The sequence below is a fragment of the Pimephales promelas genome, chromosome 6 (assembly GCF_988280905.1).
Source record: "Pimephales promelas chromosome 6, fPimPro1.hap1.1, whole genome shotgun sequence".
In the NCBI taxonomy this organism is placed as follows: Eukaryota; Metazoa; Chordata; class Actinopteri; order Cypriniformes; family Leuciscidae; genus Pimephales; species Pimephales promelas.
This window is the reverse complement of record NC_142774.1, coordinates 28,389,072-28,414,482: the sequence shown is the minus strand read 5'-3', so window position 1 is coordinate 28,414,482 and position 25,411 is coordinate 28,389,072. Positions and strand designations below refer to the sequence as shown.

Here is a 25,411-nt window from a genome sequence, read left to right as displayed (position 1 = left end):
AAACATGATAATTATGTTATAATTTACTCATCGTCGACGTCCTGCAAGATAGTCTGTAGAAAACAAAAGAACACATTTTGGAAAAATATAAGCCTTCTATTTGGTTGCATTGCCAATGAATGGTGACTGAAGAAACACAGCCTTAAAAAGATGCAAAATCAAAAGTAGGTAGTCCATGAACAATAACTATCTTGTAAATCAATACGATAGCTTTGTGTGATAAAGCAAGTCGAATCATTTAGATCAGTTTTGTAAACTCCCTTTTAAGCAGATTTATTGATATTCCGAATCAAGATCCATTCCATAAACTCCTAATTCTTATCAAAGTGCCAAATTTTTCACGACTTCAATTTGAGCTATTATGCATGGCTACAGGGAGCTTTGTTTGGACAACTTATAATACTGTAGCCTACTTTGTGTCTACAGTATCATACTACATTATTATATGTGTACTTTATTTTATTTGTATTTTTTTGTTTGTTTTCTTACATCTTCAGTCATCATTTATAACTGTAAAAACAAATCCTAATATATTTCTCCAGTGTTGCACACAAGACAATTAAAACATATTTGGAACATGACTGTAGTCATGACAGAATAACTTTAAAGGTTTTTTTTAAGGCTACTTCATGATATAGTATAAATGTAAAATGTGCTCAGTTGCATCTTTGTGTAGTAACAACCAGTTGCATTTAACAACATATACATTGTACTTACTACTTGAACTCTTCCAACATGTTGTCATCACCCTAGGCAAAAAATTTGAGAGAAACAAGTCCGAGGTTTATTTCCTTTAATTGCAAAATGGAAGAGGCTCTTTGAGTTGCATAACGTTTTGTGTCAAGTTTTAAAAGCAGAGCAGTCGATAGACTTCGTGGCTGGTGGAACTCAGCAGGTGACTAACCAAGTGCCATGGGAAAAGCCTCTAGAATATTGATTTAAATTTAGCCATAAAACTTTGAGTGTTATTTAAAATGTGTTTTAAATCTCATTTTATTTATGCAGAGCAAACAAAAAAAAAATCTCAGGGAGCAGCTCAAGGTCTTCAATCTGTGTGAATCCATATTTAACTTTCAAACGTATGTATAGGCTAAAGGGACACACATGGCGCAGCAGCTGTTGTTGTGCTCTTGTTTTCCCAACAAAAGGCTGTGTTTATCTGTGTATGTTTGCTGTGATGATAATGAGAGATGGACACTCTGATGTTTCACTGATGTGCACAAGCAAAGAGACCGTAAAACTACAATCATCATGTGCAAATGGCTAGAAAACAGAGAGAGAGAGAGAGAGATATTTGACCTTATTTAAAGCCTTTGTATAATGACAGGATAAATATAAATGTTTTAATTTCATCAAGTGCTAATAGCAGCATACCTTTTCCCAAAAATATGATAATGTATAAGTTATCTTGTCAATTATCAAGCTTATCTGTATTGTTCGGGTTGCTGTCTTTGCTTTATTGGTGGATGTTTCAGTTTATTTGGCTATATGCTCTATTTCAATTAATTTAAAGCTTAATTGGCGTAATAACTTTGCCAAATGTTGATAATTATAATAGATAAGTTAACATACAATAAATATATTTATTGCATTTCCCATTCGTTGCCCTTTTCATTCGGCTTTGTATACCTAGTTGATATGTTTTCACATCCTGCGTTTCACAGGTATAGGAGTTTGTTTGTGTTAGATTTTCATGTGGGGGAACAGTCTGTGTTGATTTTGTATCTCTCTCTCTCTCTCTGTCTCTCTCAAAGTGCATACGCTAGAGGGAGCAGGTGCTGCAAGAGCCTGAGCCCTGTATCAATTGTTTTACATAATTAGTTCAATCAAGGGTTTTTGTTTTTTTCCTTCTCACACATATTTCCATTTAAATTAAATAAATCAGTTCAAATTCAGTTTAGGTGATTATTTCAGCAAATTGTATTGAACTAGTAAGCTACAATGAAAGAGTCATAGGCAGCATTTACAAAACATGCTTGGCATAATATTTTTTTCATAAATTGTTGCATTCTAATCATAACACAAATCTTCATGTTAGCACAATACAGAGCATATACATTCAAAAGTTTTATCAGTATACACTCTTAAAAATGACGGCTCTAAAATGTTTTTTGTTTTGCAGTGACACTCAGTGAACTCAGTAAAGAGATTTTAAAAGAACATTTTTTTAGATTGCCATTAGACAGAGAGACAGACAGACAGACAGACAGACAGAGAGAGATAGATAGATAGATAGATAGATAGATAGATAGATAGATAGATAGATAGATAGATAGATAGATAGATAGATAGATAGATAGATAGATAGATAGATAGATAGATAGATAGATAGATAGACAGACAGACAGACAGACAGACAGACAGACAGACAGACAGACAGACAGACAGATAGATAGATAGATAGATAGATAGATCTCAATTTTTACTAATTTGACTATTATTATAACTCCATTATTAATTTAACAGCAGTTGCAGCAGTATATTTTTTCTATACTATGGGAGAATTAGACCATTTTATGGCTACAGCACTGCCGCTGTCCATGGTCCTAAACACTGAGTTGTGGTTGAAGCCGTGTCTATTAAGCTTTCCCTGTTTTTGAAAATGTAGGTGTCTGTAAACATAAACTGACTTATCATTAGGTTGATACTTAGAGGTTGGCAGATACTAATGATACTTTGTAGCTTTATGATTCTTACAATATTTTTAGCTCTTTGCCTTCAATGGGCTCTATGCACAACTTACTTCCGCATTCTGTGAAACAGGTCGCATCGCTTCCGGTCCAGGTCTTTTGTATGTGCTTCATGAAATTTTTTGTGGTTTTACTCAAGATAACTTAAAAGGAGCAAGCAAAGATTAGCATAACCAATGTCCCTTGATAGGTTGATATTTAAACGTTTTATATTTTTTCTTCTTCACAGTAACGTTTAGATATTTAAATGAATAAAATGCCAATAATAAAATGAACTAGGTTAGCTGTTTACCTTAAAAATCCATAGATATCGTAGTCAGGTCTTACAGCCATTAACACTTTCTCTGTCAAGCGGATGCGATGAGACCTGTTTTTCAGTTTGGTCCGTCCCGACGCTCGACATAAAGCCTTAGACAATAAAGTGAGTGGTGTTTAAATGTGAGTGGATCAAAAGTGTGAGTGGATCAAGACATGACTCCAGCCTATATCTCTAGGAGCACTACAGCTCTAATGTCAAAAATGACAACACAAATCTAATTTCATTTATGCAAAAGCAGTATATAGTTTATCATGATGTGAGAAGTGTTTGAATAAGAAATGTTTAATCCTGTCACATAGGGCTTTGTGCCTTAAATACTGTTGATGTTCTTTTGCCACTAAAGGGAAAACTTTTAATGTACTGATGTTATTGTTAAAAGGAAAATCCATCAGAAAATACAAATCATGTCATCATTTACTCTCGTAAATGAAACTTGTGTCATTCCAAACCTCTTGGTAAACAAACTGTATTGGTTCCCATTGACTTCCATTATGGACAAAAAAACAATGAACGTCAATGGAACCAAAACTGTTTACCCAAATTCTTCAAAATATATTCTTTTGTATTCCACAGAAGAAAGAAAGTCATACAGTTTTGTAAGGACATGAGAGTGAGTAAACTTACTCAAATGTTCTCAAACTTACTTACTTAAAATTAAAAACAATATATATATATATATATATATATATGTACATATATATACATATATATATATATAAACACTATACTAATATACTATATAAATAAAACTATATTAACATTGGAGTTTAAGAAGTTGGTTTACAATCTGATATTGTGCTGTTTTCATTTTCAAGGCTATACACACTCTCAGTATTTGGAATAGACTGCCATATGTGACCCTGGACCCCAGAATCAGTCTAGTCGCACGGGTATATTTGTGGCAATAGCCAACAATACATTATATGGGTGGTCAAAATTATTGATTTTTCTTTTATGCCAAAAATCATTAGGATGTTAAGGATCAGGATTAATGATTAGGATCATATTCCATGAAGATATTTTGTAAATTTCCTACTGTGAATATTGTGAGTGGATTTAGCAAAATCACAAACATGGACAACTTTAAAAGTGATTTTCTCAATGTTTAGATTTGTTTGCACCCTCAGATTACACATTTTCAAACAGTTGTATATCGGCCAAATATTGCGGTTTACAATCTCTGTCAAATTGAACTAAAACTACATTTTCATTCTTTGCCATTAGGATTCAGAAGTGGATTCATGGGTGATGTGTCCATCATAAATCAGCAGTGGAACTAGTATTGCTCTATGGTTTTTTTTTTCTTCTCTTTTGCTCCTTTCCTTTTTTTCCTCCATCTTTAATTCATGGCTTCCTAAAAGCAAGACTTGGTGACTCGTAGAGCCATTAATGTCTCACTCTTTTCTCTTCTCTCCCTACCCTTCTCTCTCGAATCTGCGTGTTTGCTTTTCCTGTCTCTCCAGTCCCCACCCACCATGCCATATCCCAAACACTCCTTTAAAAGCTTCTTCTATCTTTGGAACCGAATTGCCATCTTGTAGTGCATATTAAAAATAGAAAAAATAAAGTTGCATTCCTCAATAGGACTTTTATGGCCTTGTAAATTATTCACCTCACATATCTACAATACCTAGACGATTGTACCTGAGTGCATTTATTCTTCACTACTAGCAGGAATATCTGGAATCACAATTATCCATTATGGGTGCATTGCTGGCCTGGTGTTGGGTAGAAATCCAGACAGAGACCATCATCACAGCCTCTGACAACCCCACAAACCAAATGCTCCTGTCAAGATCTTGGTAAATAAAAACAAAAATCTTGTATATGTCTCAGAAAGAAAAATATATTTGATATCACTCTTAACCAACATTGTTACAGTTACTGACTGATATTGTGCTGTTTTCTTTTCCAAGGCTATACATTCACACTCTCAGTGTATGGAATAGACTGCCATATGTGACCCTGGACCCCAAAACCAGTCTGTCGCAGGGACCTATTTGTGGCAATAGCCAACAATACATTATATGGGTCAAAATTATCGATTTTTCTTTTATGCCAAAAATCATTAGGATATTAAGGATCAGGATTAAGGATTAGGATCATGTTCCATGAAGATATTTAGTAAATGTAAAAAATGTAAAAGATTTTTTTTTGTGAGTGGATGCAGCAAAATCGACAACATAAATGGACAACTTTAAAAGCAATATTCTCAATGTTTAGATTTTTTTGCACCCTCAGATTACAGATTTTCAAATAGTTGTACATCGGCCAAATATTGCCCTATCCTAGCAAACCACACATGAATGGAAACCTTATTTATTCAGCTTTTAGATTATGAATACCATGTAAAAAGTTAGATATACATCATGATTTTACCGTGGTAAATACTTGATATTTTGGTGTAAATTAGGTTTACCATGGTAATTCATCCTACATTTAAGCAGAAGTGTGTAGATAGAAGAGGGATTATCTGAAAAGGACTCGCACAACCAGCGAAACCTGCAGGACGACATGTTGCGACAGACAGACAGGACCGAAGAGGAGGTTTTTTGCACATAACGTATGGTTTAAAAGAGGAAACAGTAGGAAGATAAGACTGAAGAGTAAAATAAAGTGTGCAGTGACTGAAGCTCATGCAAACTAGCATGCCTAGCTTGCTTCACACGAGACGCACTCGTTCGCCTCAGGCTAGCGTTTCATGCTAACAGCCGGACAACATTAAAGACAGGACAGCTCGTATTCAAAGCCGATAAAGCACATCAGGTGATGTTTTCTGGCAGAATTAAAGGCAGGATTGCGAGATATTAAACATGCTAGTCAGAAATGACTTTTTATCTGTGGCAGAAAGAAACTTTCAATCAATTTTGTTTTCATAGATTTTTTTTTAACGAATGTGTTAAAGCGACCTGAATTGTGTTACCTAAAATAAAAAAAAATATATATATATATATAAAAAAAAAAATTGCACAATATCACCGTTTTAAAAAAAAAAACCTATAAAAAGTGCAATATAAATAAATGTGACTTGACTAATTCATCTAAAAATAAGTTCAGTCATTTACTGAATCTATTCAGCCGATCTCCGGTTCTGGCAGTAGCACTTTTAGCATAGCTTAGCATACATCATTGAAGTGCACTAGACCATTAGCATTTCTAAGAAAAAAAAATGACCAAAGTGTTTTTATATTTTTCCTATTTAAAGCATGACTCTTCTGTTACATCGTGCATTAAAACTGACGAATTGCGATTTTCTAGGCTGATATGACTAGAAACTATACTCTCATTCCTGAATAATAACAGAGACTATTTATATTTATATACCATTTACTATATTTAGAGATATATATTTACAGATATGATCAAGCTGAAAGCAACAAGCAATCGTTATTAAAGTTCAAAAGGGCAAACAGTTAAAGTTATTATGCGAGTTAACTCGAGAATGTGCCAAGGTTGCATTTGTCATCCATCACCGTGACATCAAGTGGACTTTTAAAGCTGAAATAATGAGTGGATTAAGCTTGGAAAAATGAGAGTAATAACATGGATAGCCTAGAACTTTCTTGTCGGTGGATTGTAATGCATCAGTCAGGTAACGTTACAAGGAAGTGAGACAACGACAACTAAAATTAGGCAAGACAAAAAGTTTTATTTTTCGAAACTCGTGTCGGGTCCAGTAGGGTTTGTGTCTTCCTGTCGGGTTCGGGTCCAGTTTTCAAATAATAGACGGGTCCAGGTCGGGTCCGGGCAGTACATTTATGCCATTTCTCGGGTCTGCACGGGTCCGGGTCCAACTTTTGAAATGAACGACGGGTCCGGGTCAGATTAAATGTGGATAATCTGAGCCAATGAGTAAGAGTGGTTGAGCCTTGTAGATATCTGTATTTCTTCTGCAGCAACTTATCAGGGTAAGTGCGTTTTGCAAGGCTCAGTTCTTTGGCTGTAAAAGCTCTTTCAATGGTGAAGGATTTGTTTGGCTGAAATGCAGAAGCTACTGAGAATGAAATGTCTCTTTTCACATTCTAAATGTCTCTTTTCACATTTGACTTCAAGACAACATTGTGAGATCTGGTGGTCACGGCCACACCTAAAGCACGTCTGATTTGACTTCAGCCAAGACTCCACTTGATCTTGATTCAGCAGTTTGAAATTAGCGCACTGATTGAAGTAATGCTGCAGTGTTGCAGAAGGGGCAGTACTTTGTTGGTTTCTCCTTCTTGACTGCTGTAACAATTGCTAGTTTACTCTGTTCGCCACCATCCAAGACAGTAGCAAATCGTTGAACCGGCTTGCAATTCCTCTGCTGTTCTCTCTGTGGCTGAGAGTAGGCTCTGCTTACATTACGAACGTTCTGTGACTCATCCTCTTGTATTCTGAGCTCATATTCAAGTTCTATCAGTGTTGGAACTGGGTTCTGAATGGGGTTAACAAACCTTCTGAAGTTTGCTTTAAGATCATGAGACAACTTGACAAGGAGATGTGAAACATGTGACCCACATTTGAGCTCTGTCCATCCTTTAGCTCCAAGTTGGTCCAGCATTCCAACTCATGCACGCACATTGAGGACAAACATTCTAAAAGTTTCACCACTCCTGATTTTTGGGCCATCTATCAATTCTGCAATTCTTTGTAGTGCGAGTTGATGTGGTTGACCATAAAGTGCAGTTAGAGACCTCATGGTGTTGGTGTATGGGTACCAGCTGTTGAAGTACGAGTCTGCAATAAGCAAGGCATCCTCCCGTTTCAGATGATCAACGAGTATTTGGTGCTTGAACTGGAGAATTTGCTACAGAACGTTTCAATTTTGAGTCGTGCAAACTCTCTGGGATCTTCACTGCAAAAATGAGGAATGGTGGGGATAGGACCTCTGTAGGTGGGCTCTACATGAGGATATGGAAGAGAAGGAGGGCGCACTGGGTGGTATGGCTGATATGTCTCAGGCTGAGCGTAATCTGCGTACTGTCGCTGGGTCAAGAAGCTTGATTTGTCTGTAGGATTAGGAGCTGATTGACCATAACTGTCTGAGTGTCTCTCATGTGCATGGTGAGCTAATGTATCTTTTAGAGTAAGTCTGTCATCTTGATAGACTGGACTTGTAGCTGGAATCCCATGATAAGGTTGCTGATAACCGCATGGTTCAGTGGAAGGGAAATAGCACACGGATTTGCAGTTCAGACTATGATCTTTATAAGTCCCATACATAGCTGCCGTCTCTTGACTGTAGTCCTGAGGCATAAACTGAACAGCTGCGGGATATTGGTTAAGATGTTGAATCAGAAGCAGAGATGTTCACAAGTCATGTTTTTTTGGAAGTCCAAGTCAAGTCTCAAGTCTTTGAGGGGCAAGCTCAAGTCAAGTCTCAAGTCTTTTGCCACAAGTCCAAGTCAAGTCTCAAGTCAAGATCTTTTTTGTCAGTGGACCTATAGTTACGGCCATGCCTCTGTGGTCTGTGGTCTGTGTTGTAGTAACCATGTGGTCCATCTCTGTGCCTAATAACAGGTTGAGGATATGTAGCATCTTCTTGATGGGCTAGCTTGTGTTGGGATTGAGTTGGTTCATAAGAGAAAGGATGACTTGAAGTTAGCAGAGTTGCCGAGCCTGGTAGTCTCAGGTCTCCTAGGTTGTCAGTGAGACAATAAATCTCTTTGTGACAGAATTAGAATGCAGAAGGTCACCTCGTGAATCTACAGACAGTGCCCTCATGGGCTGAGGAGAATCGTCTTGATCTCTAGGCAGAACTGGCCTGCCCTCAGTGGCTGCTGTATATGGACTTGAGGAGAGAACTCTCTGATTTGCATTATTCACCTTGGAGAAGTCAGAGTACGGGGCATTGGCCGCGGCGGTGACAAATCTTGATATGTCTCCACATACGAACTCCTCTCACTTGATCCAGTGCTTGTACTTTTCGTTAGTTCTGGTCCGCTTTCAATACATGTGAACTCTTTAAATGCAGGCCTTTTACCAGGTTTTCCAGTGGCAGCAGTTGTAGGATGTTCATCAGAATGTAGTAACTGATGTGGCACTGTGTAATCAACATAGAGGTCATCCAAGTATCTTGGTGGGATGACCTGTCGACGTGGTCGAACCACTGGTGGCACTGACGTAGCCTGTCTTTCTGTTCTAGACATGGTAATGCTGTAGTAGCTGTCTGCTCCGGCTCGAAGGACCAAATTTTGTATGAAAGTTGTTGAGGTGCGGATCTTGAACTGGGTGACAACCGCTACAGATTGTTCCACAATAAAGGTTTTTTTTACTCTCGTCTTTCGATTCATACATCAGTATGGGTGTGGTTCTATCCAAGTCGTCCTCAGACTAGCCTTCCATCATTGCCTCCAGGCATCCTGATTCTCCATGCATCCGGCCAGTTCGTTGGTGCTCTGGGCTCTAAAAATGAACAATAATGAATATAAATACAATGAATCAGAAACAGTAATAACTGAACAATATAAAAGTAATGCAATGGCATGAAGATAGACATATTATACAGGTCCAGCAGCTGTAAGTTTCCTGAGGTTTTTTACACATTCACTTTAAATTAACTATCAGATGAAACCAAATTGAATATTTCCACATAATCAAAAGGTAATATTTAAAGTCTAATTCAGCGTGTTTTATGCTGAAATGAAGAATGTACGATCAAGCTTACATGTGCTCCCCTCCAAGAGATATACAGATTTCTTTGTAATGCACACCATTGCAGATTGACACCATTACATCTGTGAGAGAAAGTCCAAACAAACAGTAAAGAATATCAACTTTGTTGCTAAAAGTGGATGTCTTGTAAAGATGATGGAGTATATAAGAGAAGAAAATAAAGCATCACTCACTTGGCACAAGACTCAACTTTCAGTCCCATAACTGCAACGCTGTAGGTCTGCAGTACGTATACGGTCACGTCAAACTTGGGCAAAACTAAACCAGAAACAAAGTGCTTTAGATTAAGGCCTCAGATTTGTCATTGAACTTCCCTTACACAACAACTTACCGAATTTTTTCCACCTCAAACTCGGGAGACTAGTGTTGGGACTCTTCACTCCATGGCTACTCCATTCTGCGGCGCCTAGGTCTTTGTGACGGACAGACGCACGCACGGACGGACGGACGCACGCACGGACGGACGGACGGACGGACGCACGGACGCACGCACGGACGGACGGACGGACGGACGCACAAAAATTCAGGCCCTTGTACTTCAGACACTGGCGTAAACTGAAGTAGCATTCTAATCAGAAGTGCCACACACTGAAATATTCAGATTAAAAGCCCAAACAAAAAACCTGATTGAGGGACACAGACAGCCTCTCAGCTCTCTGATCTACCACGCAGAGATCCTGCTTGAGCAGAAACCGTCAGAACGTTTCCCTCCGCAGGAACCGCCGTAGCCGGAGAAAACTGCAGAGACACCTGGAACAAGGACCAACAAGCTGTAGGACACACACCAACATTCCCAAATTGAAAAATAGCCACATCATACAGTACCCTCTTCTGGAAATGCATTTCAGTCCCAAACGGCACACTAGCAGCAACTACATTCTCACTGGTAAGAACGCTGTAGACCAGAATCTGCACTGCTGGAGCCATATCAACGCTGACAGACAACTGGAACATCACAGAGCCACTTGTGACTGAATCACCAGCCTTTGCTTTAACCGTCTGAAATCCATGGAGGATGATCACTCCTTTGGATAAGACCTGACGGAAGACATAGGTGTGCAAGTTGTGGAACAAACAGACCAGCAAACTTGACTACAAAACTAATATCCACTCACCATATAGATTGTCAGCGCTGTAGCTACCAGCCTCTCCAACAAATGAATACGCCACGGTCACTGGAAACAAAGCACCACATTTGAGCTGCTGATTGAGCTTCATTATAGTTAGGAGAAACAGGTAGGAGAAGCTGAACAAACCTTGTATCTGCAGTGAAGTATGGCGATTTAGAACCATAAAAAAAACCTCTGGATTAGCACTCGCCTGGGGAAGATCAAACTTAATCAGTATCATGCTAGAGAAAGTCTTAATTTTTACAAAATACAAGTCGTACCACCAGATTCAGATCAGCCTTAAGATTAGCAGTGTTTAGGGAGAACGCAGCCCGTCCATTCTTGTTTGTGGTTCGATTTAACAGCAGTTTGTTGGGCCAGTTGCTCCCCTCCAAGAGATATACAGCTTTGTTTATAAAGGACACCATTGCAGATTGACACCATTACATCTGCGAGAGAAAGTCCAAACAAGCAGTGAAGAATATCAACTTTGTGGCTTAAAGTGGATGTCTTGTAAAGATGATAAAGAGTATATGGTTCAGATCAGCCAATAGCTCACCTGTTCCCTCCTCAGTAACGTTTACATTTACAAGAAATGTGTCTTGCATTTGGTCTTCAAATTTGGTGTTGAAAAACACTGACGCATCAACAGTAATAGAGGCATAGCCCGTAGCATTCATCTGGTAGGAGAACAAAGACGCAATTAAGTCAAGCACAGGCAAAAGGATAAAAAAAAACAAAAAAAAAACAACTGACCAACCACAAGACAAGAAAAATAAACCATCACTCACCTGGCACAAGACTCAACTTTCAGTCCCATAACTGCAACACGTTTACAGTCACGTCAAACTTGGGCAAAACTAAACCAGAAACAAAGCGCTTTAGATTAAGGCCTCAGATCTGTCATTGAACTTCCCTTACACAACAACTTACCGTATTTTTTCCACCTCAAAAACTTGGGAGACTAGTGTTGGGACTCTTCACTCCATGGCTACTCCATTCTGCGGTGCCTGGGTCTTTGTGAAGGATCGGACGGACAAACGCACGCACGGACAAACGCACGCACAAACGCACGCACGGACGGACGGACGGACGCCCGTCCTTCATATTAAAAGATCACAACACAAGACTACATTTTTCCATTTTAGCTTTAAGCCACATACCAATTTCTAGAGCAAAAATCAAACTAACAGATATACCGACACTGAAGTTGCGATAAAAATTCAGGCCCCTGTACTTCAGACACTGGGATAAACTGAAGTGGCATTCTAATCAGAAGTGCCACACACTGAAATATCCAGATTAAAAGCCCAAACAAAAAACCTGATTGAGGCACACAGACAGCCTCTCAGCTCTCAGACGTCTTCCTGGCTCCATGATCCGGATGGTCTGATCTACCACGCAGAGATCCTGCTTGAGCAGAAACCGTCAGAAGGTTTCCCTCCACAGGAACAGCCGTAGCTGGAGAAAACTGCAGACACCTGGAACAAGGACCAACAAGCTGTAGGACACACACCAACATTCCCAAATTGAAAAATAGCCACATCATACAGTACCTGGTTCTGGAAATACATTTCAGTCCCAAACGGCACACTAGCAGCAACTACATTCTCACTGGGAAGAACGCTGTAGACCAGAATCTGCACTGCTGGAGCCATAATCAACGCTGACAGACAACTGGAACATCACAGAGCCACTTGTGACTGCATCACCAGCCTTTGCTTTAACCGTCTGAAATCCATGGAGGATGATCACTCCTTTGGATAAGACCTGACAGAAGACATAGGTGTGCAAGTTGTGGAACAAACAGACCAGCAAACTTAACTACAAAACTAATGTCCACTCACCATATAGATTGTCAGCGCTGTAGCTACCAGCCTCTCCAACAAATGAATACGCCACGGTCACTGGAAACGAAGCACCACATTTGAGCTGCTGATTGAGCTTCAGTATAGTTAGGAGAAACAGGTAGGAGAAGCTGAACAAACCTTGTATCTGTAGTGAAGTATGGCGATTTAGAACCATAAAAAAAAACCTCTGGATTAGCACTCGCCTGGGGAAGATCAAACTTAATCAGTATCATGCTAGAGAAAGTCTTAATTTTTACAAAATACAAGTCGTACCACCAGATTCAGATCAGCCTTAAGATTAGCCGTGTTTAGGGAGAACGCAGCCCGTCCATTCTTGTTTGTGGTTCGATTTAACAGCAGTTTGTTGGGCCAGTTGCTCCCCTCCAAGAGATATACAGCTTTGTTTATAAAGGACACCATTGCAGATTGACACCATTACATCTGCGAGAGAAAGTCCAAACAAGCAGTGAAGAATATCAACTTTGTGGCTTAAAGTGGATGTCTTGTAAAGATGATAAAGAGTATATGGTTCAGATCAGCCAATAGCTCACCTGTTCCCTCCTCAGTAACGTTTACATTTACAAGAAATGTGTCTTGCATTTGGTCTTCAAATTTGGTGTTGAAAAACACTGACGCATCAACAGTAATAGAGGCATAGCCCGTAGCATTCATCTGGTAGGAGAACAAAGATACAATTAAGTCAAGCACAGGCAAAAGGATAAAAAAAAAAAAAAAAAAAAAAAAAAAAAAAAAACAACTGACCAACCACAAGACAAGAAAAATAAACCATCACTCACCTGGCACAAGACTCAACTTTCAGTCCCATAACTGCAACACGTTTACAGTCACGTCAAACTTGGGCAAAACTAAACCAGAAACAAAGCGCTTTAGATTAAGGCCTCAGATCTGTCATTGAACTTCCCTTACACAACAACTTACCGTATTTTTTCCACCTCAAAAACTTGGGAGACTAGTGTTGGGACTCTTCACTCCATGGCTACTCCATTCTGCGGTGCCTGGGTCTTTGTGAAGGATCGGACGGACAAACGCACGCACGGACAAACGCACGCACAAACGCACGCACGGACGGACGGACGCCCGTCCTTCATATTAAAAGATCACAACACAAGACTACATTTTTCCATTTTAGCTTTAAGCCACGTACCAATTTCTAGAGCAAAAATCAAACTAACAGATATACCGACACTGAAGTTGCGATAAAAATTCAGGCCCCTGTACTTCAGACACTGGGATAAACTGAAGTGGCATTCTAATCAGAAGTGCCACACACTGAAATATCCAGATTAAAAGCCCAAACAAAAAACCTGATTGAGGCACACAGACAGCCTCTCAGCTCTCAGACGTCTTCCTGGCTCCATGATCCGGATGGTCTGATCTACCACGCAGAGATCCTGCTTGAGCAGAAACAGTCAGAACGTTTCCCTCCACAGGAACAGCCGTAGCTGGAGAAAACTGCAGACACCTGGAACAAGGACCAACAAGCTGTAGGACACACACCAACATTCCCAAATTGAAAAATAGCCACATCATACAGTACCTGGTTCTGGAAATACATTTCAGTCCCAAACGGCACACTAGCAGCAACTACATTCTCACTGGGAAGAACGCTGTAGACCAGAATCTGCACTGCTGGAGCCATAATCAACGCTGACAGACAACTGGAACATCACAGAGCCACTTGTGACTGCATCACCAGCCTTTGCTTTAACCGTCTGAAATCCATGGAGGATGATCACTCCTTTGGATAAGACCTGACAGAAGACATAGGTGTGCAAGTTGTGGAACAAACAGACCAGCAAACTTAACTACAAAACTAATGTCCACTCACCATATAGATTGTCAGCGCTGTAGCTACCAGCCTCTCCAACAAATGAATACGCCACAGTCACTGGAAACAAAGCACCACATTTGAGCTGCTGATTGAGCTTCATTATAGTTAGGAGAAACAGGTAGGAGAAGCTGAACAAACCTTGTATCTGTAGTGAAGTATGGCGATTTAGAACCATAAAAAAAACCTCTGGATTAGCACTCGCCTGGGGAAGATCAAACTTAATCAGTATCATGCTAGAGAAAGTATTAATTTTTACAAAATACAAGTCGTACCACCAGATTCAGATCAGCCTTAAGATTAGCAGTGTTTAGGGAGAACGCAGCCCGTCCATTCTTGTTTGTGGTTCGATTCAACAGCAGTTTGTTGGGCCAGTTGCTCCCCTCCAAGAGATATACAGCTTTGTTTATAAAGGACTCCATTGCAGATTTTGACACCATTACATCTGCGAGAGAAAGTCCAAACAAACAGTGAAAAATATCAACTTTGTGGCTTAAAGTGGATGTCTTGTAAAGATGATAAAGAGTATATGGTTCAGATCAGCCAATAGCTCACCTGTTCCCTCCTCAGTAACGTTTACATTTACAAGAAATGCGTCTTGCATTTGGTCTTCAAATTTGGTGTTGAAAAACACTGACGCATCAACAGTAATAGAGGCACAGCCCGTGGCATTCATCTGGTAGGAGAACAAAGACAAAATTAAGTCAAGCACTGGCAAAAGGATAAAAAAAAAAAAAAAAAAAAAAAGAACTGACCAACCACAAGACAAGAAAAATAAAGCATCACTCACTTGGCACAAAACTCAACTTTCAGTCCCATAACTGCAACGCTGTAGGTCTGCGGTGTGTTTACGGTCACATCAAACTTGGGCAAAACTAAACCAGAAACAAAGTGCTTTAGATTAAGGCCTCAGATTTGTCATTGAACTTCCCTTACACAACAACTTACCGTATTTTTTTCACCTCAAAGACTTGGGAGACTAGTGTTGGGACGCTTCACTCCATGGCTACTCCATTCTGTGACGCTGTGGCCTAGTCGCGGTCACCTAGGTCTTTGTGTCTCACTGCCTCATTGCTTCTCTGGCTACGTGGTGTGCTCCACCTCCATCACCTCCAGTAATCCCCTTGGTAGTGTTGGGACTCTTCACTCCATGGCTACTCCATTCTGCAACGCCGCTGTGGGATGCAGTCCTGACTGTGGGCTGGGTCTTCATCTGCCCTTCCCTGCTCAAGGCCATCCCCCCTGGCTGTCACAACCACCTGCACCAACCTTTCCTCCAGCTACGGACGGCTCGGACGGACGGCTTGTTCGGACGGACGGATGACACGGACGGACACGGATGGACGGACGACACGGACAGACGACACGGACGGACGACACGGACGGACGGCACGGACGGACGGACGACACGGACGGACGGACGACACGGACGACACGGACGGACGGACGGACGACACGGACGGACGGACGGACGGACGACACGGACCGACGGACGGACGGACGACACGGACCGACGGACGGACGACACGGACCGACGGACGGACGGACGACACGGACGGACGGACACGGACGGACGGACGACACGGACGGACGACACGGACGACACGAACGGACGACACGAACGGACACGGACGGACGGACGAGAAAAAAGCCGAAGAGAACCATGCAAAAGGTTGGTGCAGGTGGTGGTGACAGCCAGGGAGATGGCCTTGAGCAGGGAAGGGCAGACTGAGACCCAGCCCACAGTCAGGACTGCATCCCACGGCGGCGGCACAGAATGGAGTAGCCATGGAGTGAAGAGTCCCAACACTACCAAGGGGATTACCGGAGGTGATGGAGGTGGAGCACACCACGTAGCCAGAGAAGCAATGAGGCAGTGAGACACAAAGACCTAGGCAACCGCAACCGCCCCTTGAACTTCAACCTTCAGCACCAAATCTCCATCTACCCGAGGAGCCTGTAGAGAAGTTCAGTTAACATACAAGAAACCAAGCTTATTTTCACAATCTATAAAGTTTAGTACACAACTCCAACATAAAAACAGGATGCTTCTGTTCACGTCAAAGCCTAATGGTACTTACCTGGTTCTTTAAGTCCATCAACAGCAAAGTGAAAAAGGGTGAAGATGAGCTTCTTCCAAACACAAATCTCTCTCTCTCTCACAGCCACGAGGACAGCTCACCCAAGACTAACCTTTATCAAGCCGCTCTTCAGACTCTAATATATCAGGAACGCATTCATCTCGTTAATTCAATTAATTAACCACCACCTGGCAGTAATTAATGTTATCATTTGATTAGGAGTTCCAACTGGCATTGATTTTAAACACGACACATTATGGAGGTTAGCGGATGCATTTTCTAGTTGCCATATCAACACTATAGAATTTAAAAAATATAGCCTATGTATTTAAGATATTACTGAACATTTATTTAACCATAGCAGAAGTAAGTTTCTTGTGTTAATTTTAAACAAGTCTGATAATATTTTATCTTATATCAGTTGAGACAGTTCTTGAATGCTGGTGTGACAGCAGAAGACAGACCAGCCGGGTTTAAATCCTATATTTAAGAGAACTTTGTCCCAGTTGTGCAGGCGGGGCATGTTGTCACTCTGCGTTGCAATGAGCAAATGATTAGAATTATTGCTTTTCTACTCTATATTTGTATGAACTCTATTGAGAAACCATGAGAAAAGGGTGAATAAATTCTGAGATTCAATGTTCAGAAATTATAAATAGAGGGTATGCGCGTGACGTCACCGTTGGCCGGAGTGCCTGCAGTTCCGCACAGTGAGTCTCATTCATAAATATGTAAATATGAGAGTGATTTGCGCGTAAAGAGACCTTCCCGAAAACTCTTCTCCTGAGGGGTATTGCACAAAAGTAGAATTAAGAAAGCCAGGATAACTGAACAGTCGCGGTTTGACCTAGTCTGATCAGTGCATCCTGGCTTAATCCGTTGCACGTTTGCTGAGCCAGGATGAGAACGCGCGGCTATGTCAAGCCAGGTGTATATAGTTTTGATAAATGAACATTCACGGCATTCTTAAAAAGAGCGCGAAATCGATCACAGAATCACCGATCCAAAAATGGACGCGTGCGGCATACTTTTCACCTAATGAGCAACAGCTTCTTGTGGAAACGTATAAGTGAAACATATAATGAAACATATAATATGTAAAAAAGCCAATTCAGATGCTGTAATAAAACAAAGAGAGAATGCCTGGCAAACAATAGCAGACCGATTGAATGCTAAGTCCATAAATAACCACACTCTAAAAAAATGCTGGGTTGTTTTAAGCCAATTTTGGGTCAAATATGGACAAACCCAAATGTTGGATTTAAAAATGCAATTATAAATTCAATCCAACAGCTGGGTTTGTCCATATTTGACCCAAAATTGGTTTAAAACAACCGAGCATTTGAGTGTGCAGTGCTCCATTGTAACCCTCATAATTACAATTTGAGGAGTTACTTGTCATTTAAAAAAATAATTGTATATTTTGCCTTAAATGTGACCAGTGGACATACATTTAACATGAAGAATAATTGCAAACACTTACCTACTATGTGTATATTTTATATATTTAGTTTATTTTATGTCTATTATCTCTTTAATCTTTTTACTCTTATCTATTTCTATGTAGGTTTTGTTTCTAATTGATTTAATGTAATCTATAATCAGATATTTTGCACTATTTTTATCCATCTAATCTATTTTATCATTTGTATCTATTCCTCTTAAAGAACAAACATGTCTGGCCAAAAAAGGTCTTGGCAGAAAGTCTAGATTAAATACAAGAATATTTTGCAGGCTGGTAAGTGACTTTTCTGCAGAGAACATGGTGACATGTTTGCTGACATTTAATCGTCTGTGCTGATTTTAGCAATAAAAAAAAGTCATATATCTGGTACGGGGGTGGCCCTCCAACCCAAGACTTCACCACAGCACAGCACCACAGGCCTATAAAGGGAAGCCAGTGATTCCAATGGGTCTGCCCTATCTCGGATGACTCTTTCATGGCTGAATGCTCGTCTGAGTATTAAAACTTCCTCATCAACTACATCATCCAACAAAGGGCAAGCCATTGTGAATAGGAAAAACAAATCTTTAGTCTATATATACTATATATTGACCTTGTTGTTACATGAAACCACATTTACAACTTAATGAGCCATTTCTTATTATCTCATCAACTGCAATAAAATAGCCTATAATTTTTTTTATCATTCAACTATACATTTCTACTCTATATTTGCATAGATATACATAGTCTTTCTATTTCTCATATTGTATAGTATAGTTCTTTTGCATTGTGTTGGCATTTATTGTGGACAGCAAAGTTATAATTGCTCAGGAAAATCTGCTTTCCTCACTGCAGGTGTATGCCAATAAACGCTTTGAATCTCAAATAATATATTCATCAAACCTCTGACAGTGAAATGAACAGCAGTTTTTAATAATAACTAAAATATCAGTACGCATTCTTAGATGAATGGCAGTATAGTATTTTAATGCAGGAGCATAAAGTAACTAAAACATTAATATCTAGTAGGATTTAGGGAGGAACTAGTCGATAAATCACTAGGATTAATCTTAGCCTGGTTGTTAGCCTGCTCTAGAGCAGGCTAGCTGCAAAGTGTAAATCTCCATAGTAACTTAATGTAGATTAATTTAGCCTCCATTCGTGCAACCGAGTCAGGGCTAAATTCAGCCAGGATAACTGGAAAATCCCAGCTTAATCCCTTATCTTGCTTTTGTGCAATACCCCCCTGATTCACAAATACATCGTAAACGTCAGATGTCATGGTGAAATGTGTGTGTGTTAATGAATTCCAACCTGTTCATTCTCAATTACCAAAAATCAAGTCCATCATCTACGACTGACATCTATATATAGGCATATAACATGAATGCGAATTTGATTTGATTAACTTCATTGTCTGTTCAGATGTAGTGGACAGAAATTCATCTTTGACACTTGCACAACAACCACGTTACAAACCACATAAACATGTATATCTCAATGTAAAAAAAAAAAAAAAAAAGACGAAGGAGTAAAGAAACAAAATAGACTTTATTATAAGCCACCAACTAAAAGACAGGAAATTGCTAAAGAACCGGACAAGAGACCGGACAATGAAACACAGGAAACTGGGGGCTTAAATAAATTGGGGATTATTGACTGAAAAAGCCAGGTGACTAAACATGTGTGTAAGACTAATTAACAAACGAGGAAACTAACTAGCAAATCATGCAGGCAAAATGGGAGCAGAACACTGAGAAAACAAAAACAAAACCGATTACACATAGCATTACACCCCGTGCTGCGTCATAACAACTTCCAATTGAGCAAGGAGGGAGGGGGCTCTGGAGGAGGGCAAGCACATACACGTGACATCACCATTGCAGATACCCACACTTGCCATTGCAGCAGGCTAGCTAGGAATATGGAAAAGCTTACATTCAGTGGATGGAAATATCGCCTTTACTTTGACTTTGTCAGTAGAAAGATGGAAAGAACACTTTTGTCAAATGTAAGTTTTGGCATTCTTTACTTTTTTGGAATGTGGCTTACCCATTCACATCCCTTTGATTCCGATATACATTGTAAAAGTCTAAATAGAAAGTCTTTATAGAAAGAAAAACCCAAAACATTTTCTTTACATGAATTCTTTTGACAACATATACATCATGAAATATAAACGTACCTGGGTAGCAGGTAAATTCTAGCTTTAGCATCAAGCAACACATGAAAATCCATGAGATCATTACAACGCTTTTACTCAAAACTCACTGTAAACCACCATCTACTGTTTGTAATATGATGAACTTCATCATCGTAAGAGACAAAGTGGTCTCATCAACACGTAAAGTACTTCTTAAATGAAAGGCTGCATCCTAGTAAGGCTATATCAGCTGCCACGTCATCAAGCGCCGCTGAAGGCCATCTGAATTCAAAGAATCCTTGGAATGCAACCTTCATTTCATGCACTTCATTCAGCTCATTTTGAAGGATGCATGCATCATGTGAGGGGCTGCTGTGTTCACTTTCATTTTGTATTTATTTATTTTACGTAACTTATTGAAGTCTTTGAATGTTCGCCGGTTCCCGCCTCCTTCCCACAACATCTAATCAAGCCTTGATACAAAAATGTAAGACAAAAATAATGCTTTCGGAGTCATATGAAGTCATAGGCCCTACATGTTATCTTTTGTTTTGTAAATAAATCACTTAACACTAAACTCCCAATAGTGTAGGCCACTGGGAGACCACAGACAGTTGTTATTCACTATTGCATTGATAGGAAGCCAGATAATATAAAGATTTTTAATACAAAGTATTTTTCCTAAATTAAGTTTTAATAGTACTTTCTTGTAGTGACCGAGGGGGTGGGAACATGCAGCCATGCAGCCATGCAAACTTACTAAACAGTCTCATTCTATAATTTAATGCTGAAGAGGACTCTAGCCGACAAGCCTCCAAAGGACTGGGCCAAGAAGGAAACAGCCTCAATAATAATAATAATAATAATATATTTAATTTTTATAGTGCTTTTCTAGGCACTCAAAGACGCTTTACATGGTTGGTTTACGTCAATAAAAAAAAAAAAACAGTGTATATAGACATGGTTACATAACTAGCACAAGAAATGAAAAAAAAACACATAGGTACATGGATAAACCAATGCAAAGCAAGAGATGTGGGGTGAAGGGATGAAGAACAGGGAAAGTCTGTTAAAAGCAAAAAGCAAGTTCAAAGAGGTTAATTTTGAGGGCCTGTTTGAAGGATGTTAACAGTGCTTGACTGTTTGATGTGGTTGAGGAGGGTGTTCCAGAGGGATGGTGCAGCAGCTGAGACGGCTCTGCCTCTGTCTACATGATTTTAAGCCCGATTTACAAATCGTTGAGCTCGCCGACAGGGTGTTATCACGTGCAAATCACGGGGGATTAGCACGTGTTAAAAAAACTGTGTCCGTTGGTCATCGTTCAAAAATTTGAACTCTTGCGAAAAGCTACGGACTAGCCTGACTTCGTCATACTCTGAAACTGCTCCGTAGGGCTTTGATTATGAGGCGTGTCTTAACCGAACCAGAAAAAAAAAACTCTGCACTTAATTTCATAGTCGGTAGACCTACAACCAATCAGAGCAACGCAGTAAGTCAAATACTTTGCATACATTTGTCAACTACAGAACTTACTTATTTTGGAAGTAAAATAGCGAGTGTTGCTTCTTTTACTTGGTCCTCCATGAGTGCGACCAAAGGAGAAACCACAACGACCACAGGCTTTACATTACGTCCCATCTTCTTAGCGACCGTCAGAGCCAGCTGATAAGTTACACTTTTCCCAAATCATGTAGGAAGGACGGCAAAAAATATCTTTCCGATCGATTGCAGTTTTCTGTTAAATTGAATGCAGACGTGACAGCGGAATCTATACATCTCAATTCTCCAGCTGCAGTCATCTCTGAGGGAAACCAGTCAAGCGTTATTTGATAACGTGATGATAACGTCCCTGCAGATCACCTGTCCATCATCGTATAAAGCCCGCCCCGGCAATTTGATTGGCGTGAACACTTTTTGCCTGATTATAATTACTCCTCAATGGATCGAGTCCAGACCGAACTTCCTGACCAAAAAATGTTGTGGGCGGGGTTCGAGCTGGGCAGGCTAGCTACGGACGGTTCCTATCCGACAATTCCAGTGGAAGTTGAGCGTTGCTACGGTACTGATAAACAAACCTGAATTCGTAACTTTTAATAAAATAAATAATGATTTTATAACGATAAGTTGTCATGTCAATTTTTATTTTCATGACTTTCTTACGTTGTTAGGGCAGTTAATAAAATTAAATTGTAGGCAGACATTGAACTATTGACATTATACCACACATTTTTTAGCCGATCTGACATGTCAACGTCCTGAGCAACTTTCCTCACGCAGCAGCCTTCCTATTAAAATCTCTGTAACCCTCATCAGAGAGATGATACAGAACTGACACAATCAACCTTTCTAATCTCTCCGCCATTTTTGTTTTACCCGCTAACGACGCTTTTCACTGAGTAGTACGACGTCCGTTGGGGGTGTATTGCGTATAATGGAGCTGATTTCAACTGACAGTGAGAAGGCGGCGTTAGTGCGTTTCCCCTGTCTGAGTCTGTCTGAGCTTGTTGTTGCCGACTGAACATGTTGAATACTTTTCTGAAGATCATTACACTATAAACACATACTGAGGCACACAGAGACAAATACAGTATTGCAGCTAAATAATACAGTGACCCGAAGTATTGCCAGTCTTTAACCAGCTTACAGGAAGCACAGAGGCCACCATGACTTTTACTGGCTGTGACAGTAAAGGGATGAAGTAGATTTTCTCTTTCTGTTCCCTTTTTCTACCTCTCACTCACTTTTTTTTCTTGCCATGGGCTACCAGAGTGAGCCTAATCACTATAAAGTGTTTATAGATAGTGAAGAATATGTAAATAGATGTAGTGCCAGTTAATTGTTTGGTTGTAACCTGAGATTGTCTTTTCTGAAATAATTTATCAATGACAGGTCATTCCCGGATTTTTAGTAATAGTTGGGATACTTCATGCCAAAAAGAAAATTCTGTCATCATTTTGCACCCTCATGCCGAATTCCTACCAATGGATTTTCTTTATTTTTCTGTGAAATGTAAAATAAGATATTTTGAGAAATGTCTGAGAATGTGTTTTTTTCATCCATATACATTCAATGAAATCCAAAACTGTTTGGTTACCAACATGCGTCAAATTACTTTCTTGTGCAGCGGAACACAAGAGAAGATCATAAAAATACAAATAAAAATACAATTTCATCCACATGGGTGAATTATAGATTTAGAAGAAGTAAGAGATTACACTGTATGTGCAAAACACTACATGTGCATTTGCTAAACTTCAAGCATTTATAGTATTTTACATAACTTTATTTATTGAAACATACAATTTTTCTTAATTTTTCATGGCAAATATATACAATTTATGTATGCACCATAAATTGTTGTTATGGTTGATTTCCAGTCAACATATTTTATTTCAATTTATGAAACAAGTATTATAAATACATTTGTGTATTTATGATATATACAATTATAGATATGAAGTTTGCATTATCAAGTCAGCCATTTTATTGCATTTTATTGCAAATGTCATTCGCATCACAAGATGACATTAAATACAATATATCATTCGAGATGTACTGGAAATGACATGAAATATGTATACAAGCAAAAAAAATGAAAAGATATGCATGTCAACTGTTGAACAATGTTAGAGCACTAATTAAATAAACTCACAAGAAAGTGAGTATTATGGTCACAAGAAACATGCGTCATATGACATTTAAATGGAGACAGGAGTCATTTTGAATTCAACTATGAAATTCTTGAAATAAAATAACATTTATTTTAATGAAGCAAAAATACAGCAAAAAGGGAGCAATTATCTAATCAAAGCATGCCCGTAATTTTAACCTTGTGTAAGCCTATAGACTAGACTACTAACAGAGTGTTAAGGAGTCATTATATGCTTGTGTTGGTTACTGCTAGCAGTAAACGTCACTGCACTCTCTTATTTTTAATCTTCAATGACAGCAAGAGTGATCAAACGCAAGCACAGCTAGTCATAAGCCTCTGGGGATGTGCGACCTTAAGACAATATTTAATGAGAGATATCTGGGAGAGGCTCACAAGCTAATGAAATTATGTGTATATTTCTGTGTGTGTGTGTGTGTGTGTGTCTGAGTGGCAGTCGCTCCTCGGATTACCCCATTCTAATGGTATTTATAGTTTACTTTGTCATATGCTTTCTCTCATATGCTATGCTTTTTTTCTCTCTGACTCCATCAACATTTTAAGATGGGCAGTTTTCCAGGAGTAAAATAAGAGCAAAACAACATGCAAAGAGCCGTCTGTCAATGCTGCAGAAGACTGGTTTGGCTGAAGGGCCAAGCAGTTTGCTCTGATAAGTCTGGCAAAACAAGCCTGGCACACTCTAGCCCAAAGCAAACATTCTAGAATAATCTGAAGAGCTCTGGAGGCTTTGTGAACTTTTATAGAATTTAGTGAGAGTATTCAATTCCTAAAAAAAAAAAAAAAAAAAAATGAAATCAAATTAGCAGTGCTAAAAATCGAATTGGGCAATAAATTTAGAATAAAAAATAAATTAAAGAAATAAATAAAAGTGTTCCCTCCAAAATACAACCTCACTCACTCATCTCATCCCCACATCTCCCCAACAACGCATGCACAATTCCTGCTATGTTTGGTATCTCTCCATCTGAGTATAAATCTGTATTATTATTATTATTATTATGTTGCTCATAGTTTATTCATTTAATTCAAGATTCACTGGGACCAACAAACATATCCCTTCTTTCTCCACACTTCAGAATGCACCAATGCATATGTGGGAATCTGACAGTAAATATGAGACGTCGATATCTCAGCACACTAAGCATTTTTGCTGATCAGCAGCATTGCAGACAACAACGGCTGTCTCTGCTGAGGCAATGAAGTTTCCCCCATGTTAAATCTTCCCCCCGGACATCATCGCTATGGGCAGCAGAAAATATATGTGCAAATAAAAAAATAAATATATAAATTGAACAGACAGGCCATACAAATGATGGTCTCTCGACATTAAAAGGACCCCCCCCCCCCCCATTCTTTTTACTTTACAGCCACAATATTCTTATGTAGCTCTAATTGTCTCCTTATTTTAAAATAATTTAGAGTCAGTCAAATTAAGATCTGCTTAAGTGAAGATTTACCACAAGAACAGCTTCTGAGCCTTTTCTAGAGAATTAAGCAATACAGTGTTATCCACTCTGGGAAGGGGGTGTAATTTGTTGACATGTAGACTACTGAACAGACGAGTAAAGAAGAGGATTTTCCATTAGGTCTTATAAGTTT

General features: G+C 39.4%; 1 protein-coding gene, 1 long non-coding RNA gene and 1 other non-coding gene across 3 annotated transcripts; all 3 read right to left on the bottom strand.

Moving 5' to 3' along the window:
• Positions 1-9,866: 9,866 nt before the first annotated feature.
• Positions 9,867-12,722, bottom strand: LOC120494099 (uncharacterized). The gene is made up of 9 exons (XM_089132341.1): positions 12,620-12,722; positions 12,329-12,542; positions 11,564-12,253; positions 11,332-11,452; positions 11,054-11,221; positions 10,920-10,983; positions 10,779-10,838; positions 10,489-10,701; positions 9,867-10,413 (listed from the first exon to the last, which is right to left on the bottom strand). The coding sequence occupies exons 5-8, from the start codon at positions 11,198-11,200 to the stop codon at positions 10,655-10,657; spliced, it is 318 nt and encodes a 105-aa protein (XP_088988467.1). The 5' UTR covers positions 11,201-11,221; positions 11,332-11,452; positions 11,564-12,253; positions 12,329-12,542; positions 12,620-12,722; the 3' UTR covers positions 9,867-10,413; positions 10,489-10,654.
• A 27-nt stretch (positions 12,723-12,749) lies between these two features.
• On the bottom strand, positions 12,750-14,524 carry LOC148978739 (uncharacterized). The gene is made up of 5 exons (XR_016168889.1): positions 14,472-14,524; positions 14,181-14,394; positions 13,420-14,105; positions 13,174-13,294; positions 12,750-13,063 (listed from the first exon to the last, which is right to left on the bottom strand). It is a non-coding gene; the product is annotated as an uncharacterized LOC148978739 (long non-coding RNA).
• Positions 14,525-15,023: 499 nt separating this feature from the next.
• Positions 15,024-15,523, bottom strand: LOC120494086 (uncharacterized). The gene is made up of 3 exons (XR_016169029.1): positions 15,420-15,523; positions 15,262-15,346; positions 15,024-15,147 (listed from the first exon to the last, which is right to left on the bottom strand). It is a non-coding gene; the product is annotated as an uncharacterized LOC120494086 (transcript).
• Between the last annotated feature and the right edge of the window lie 9,888 nt (positions 15,524-25,411).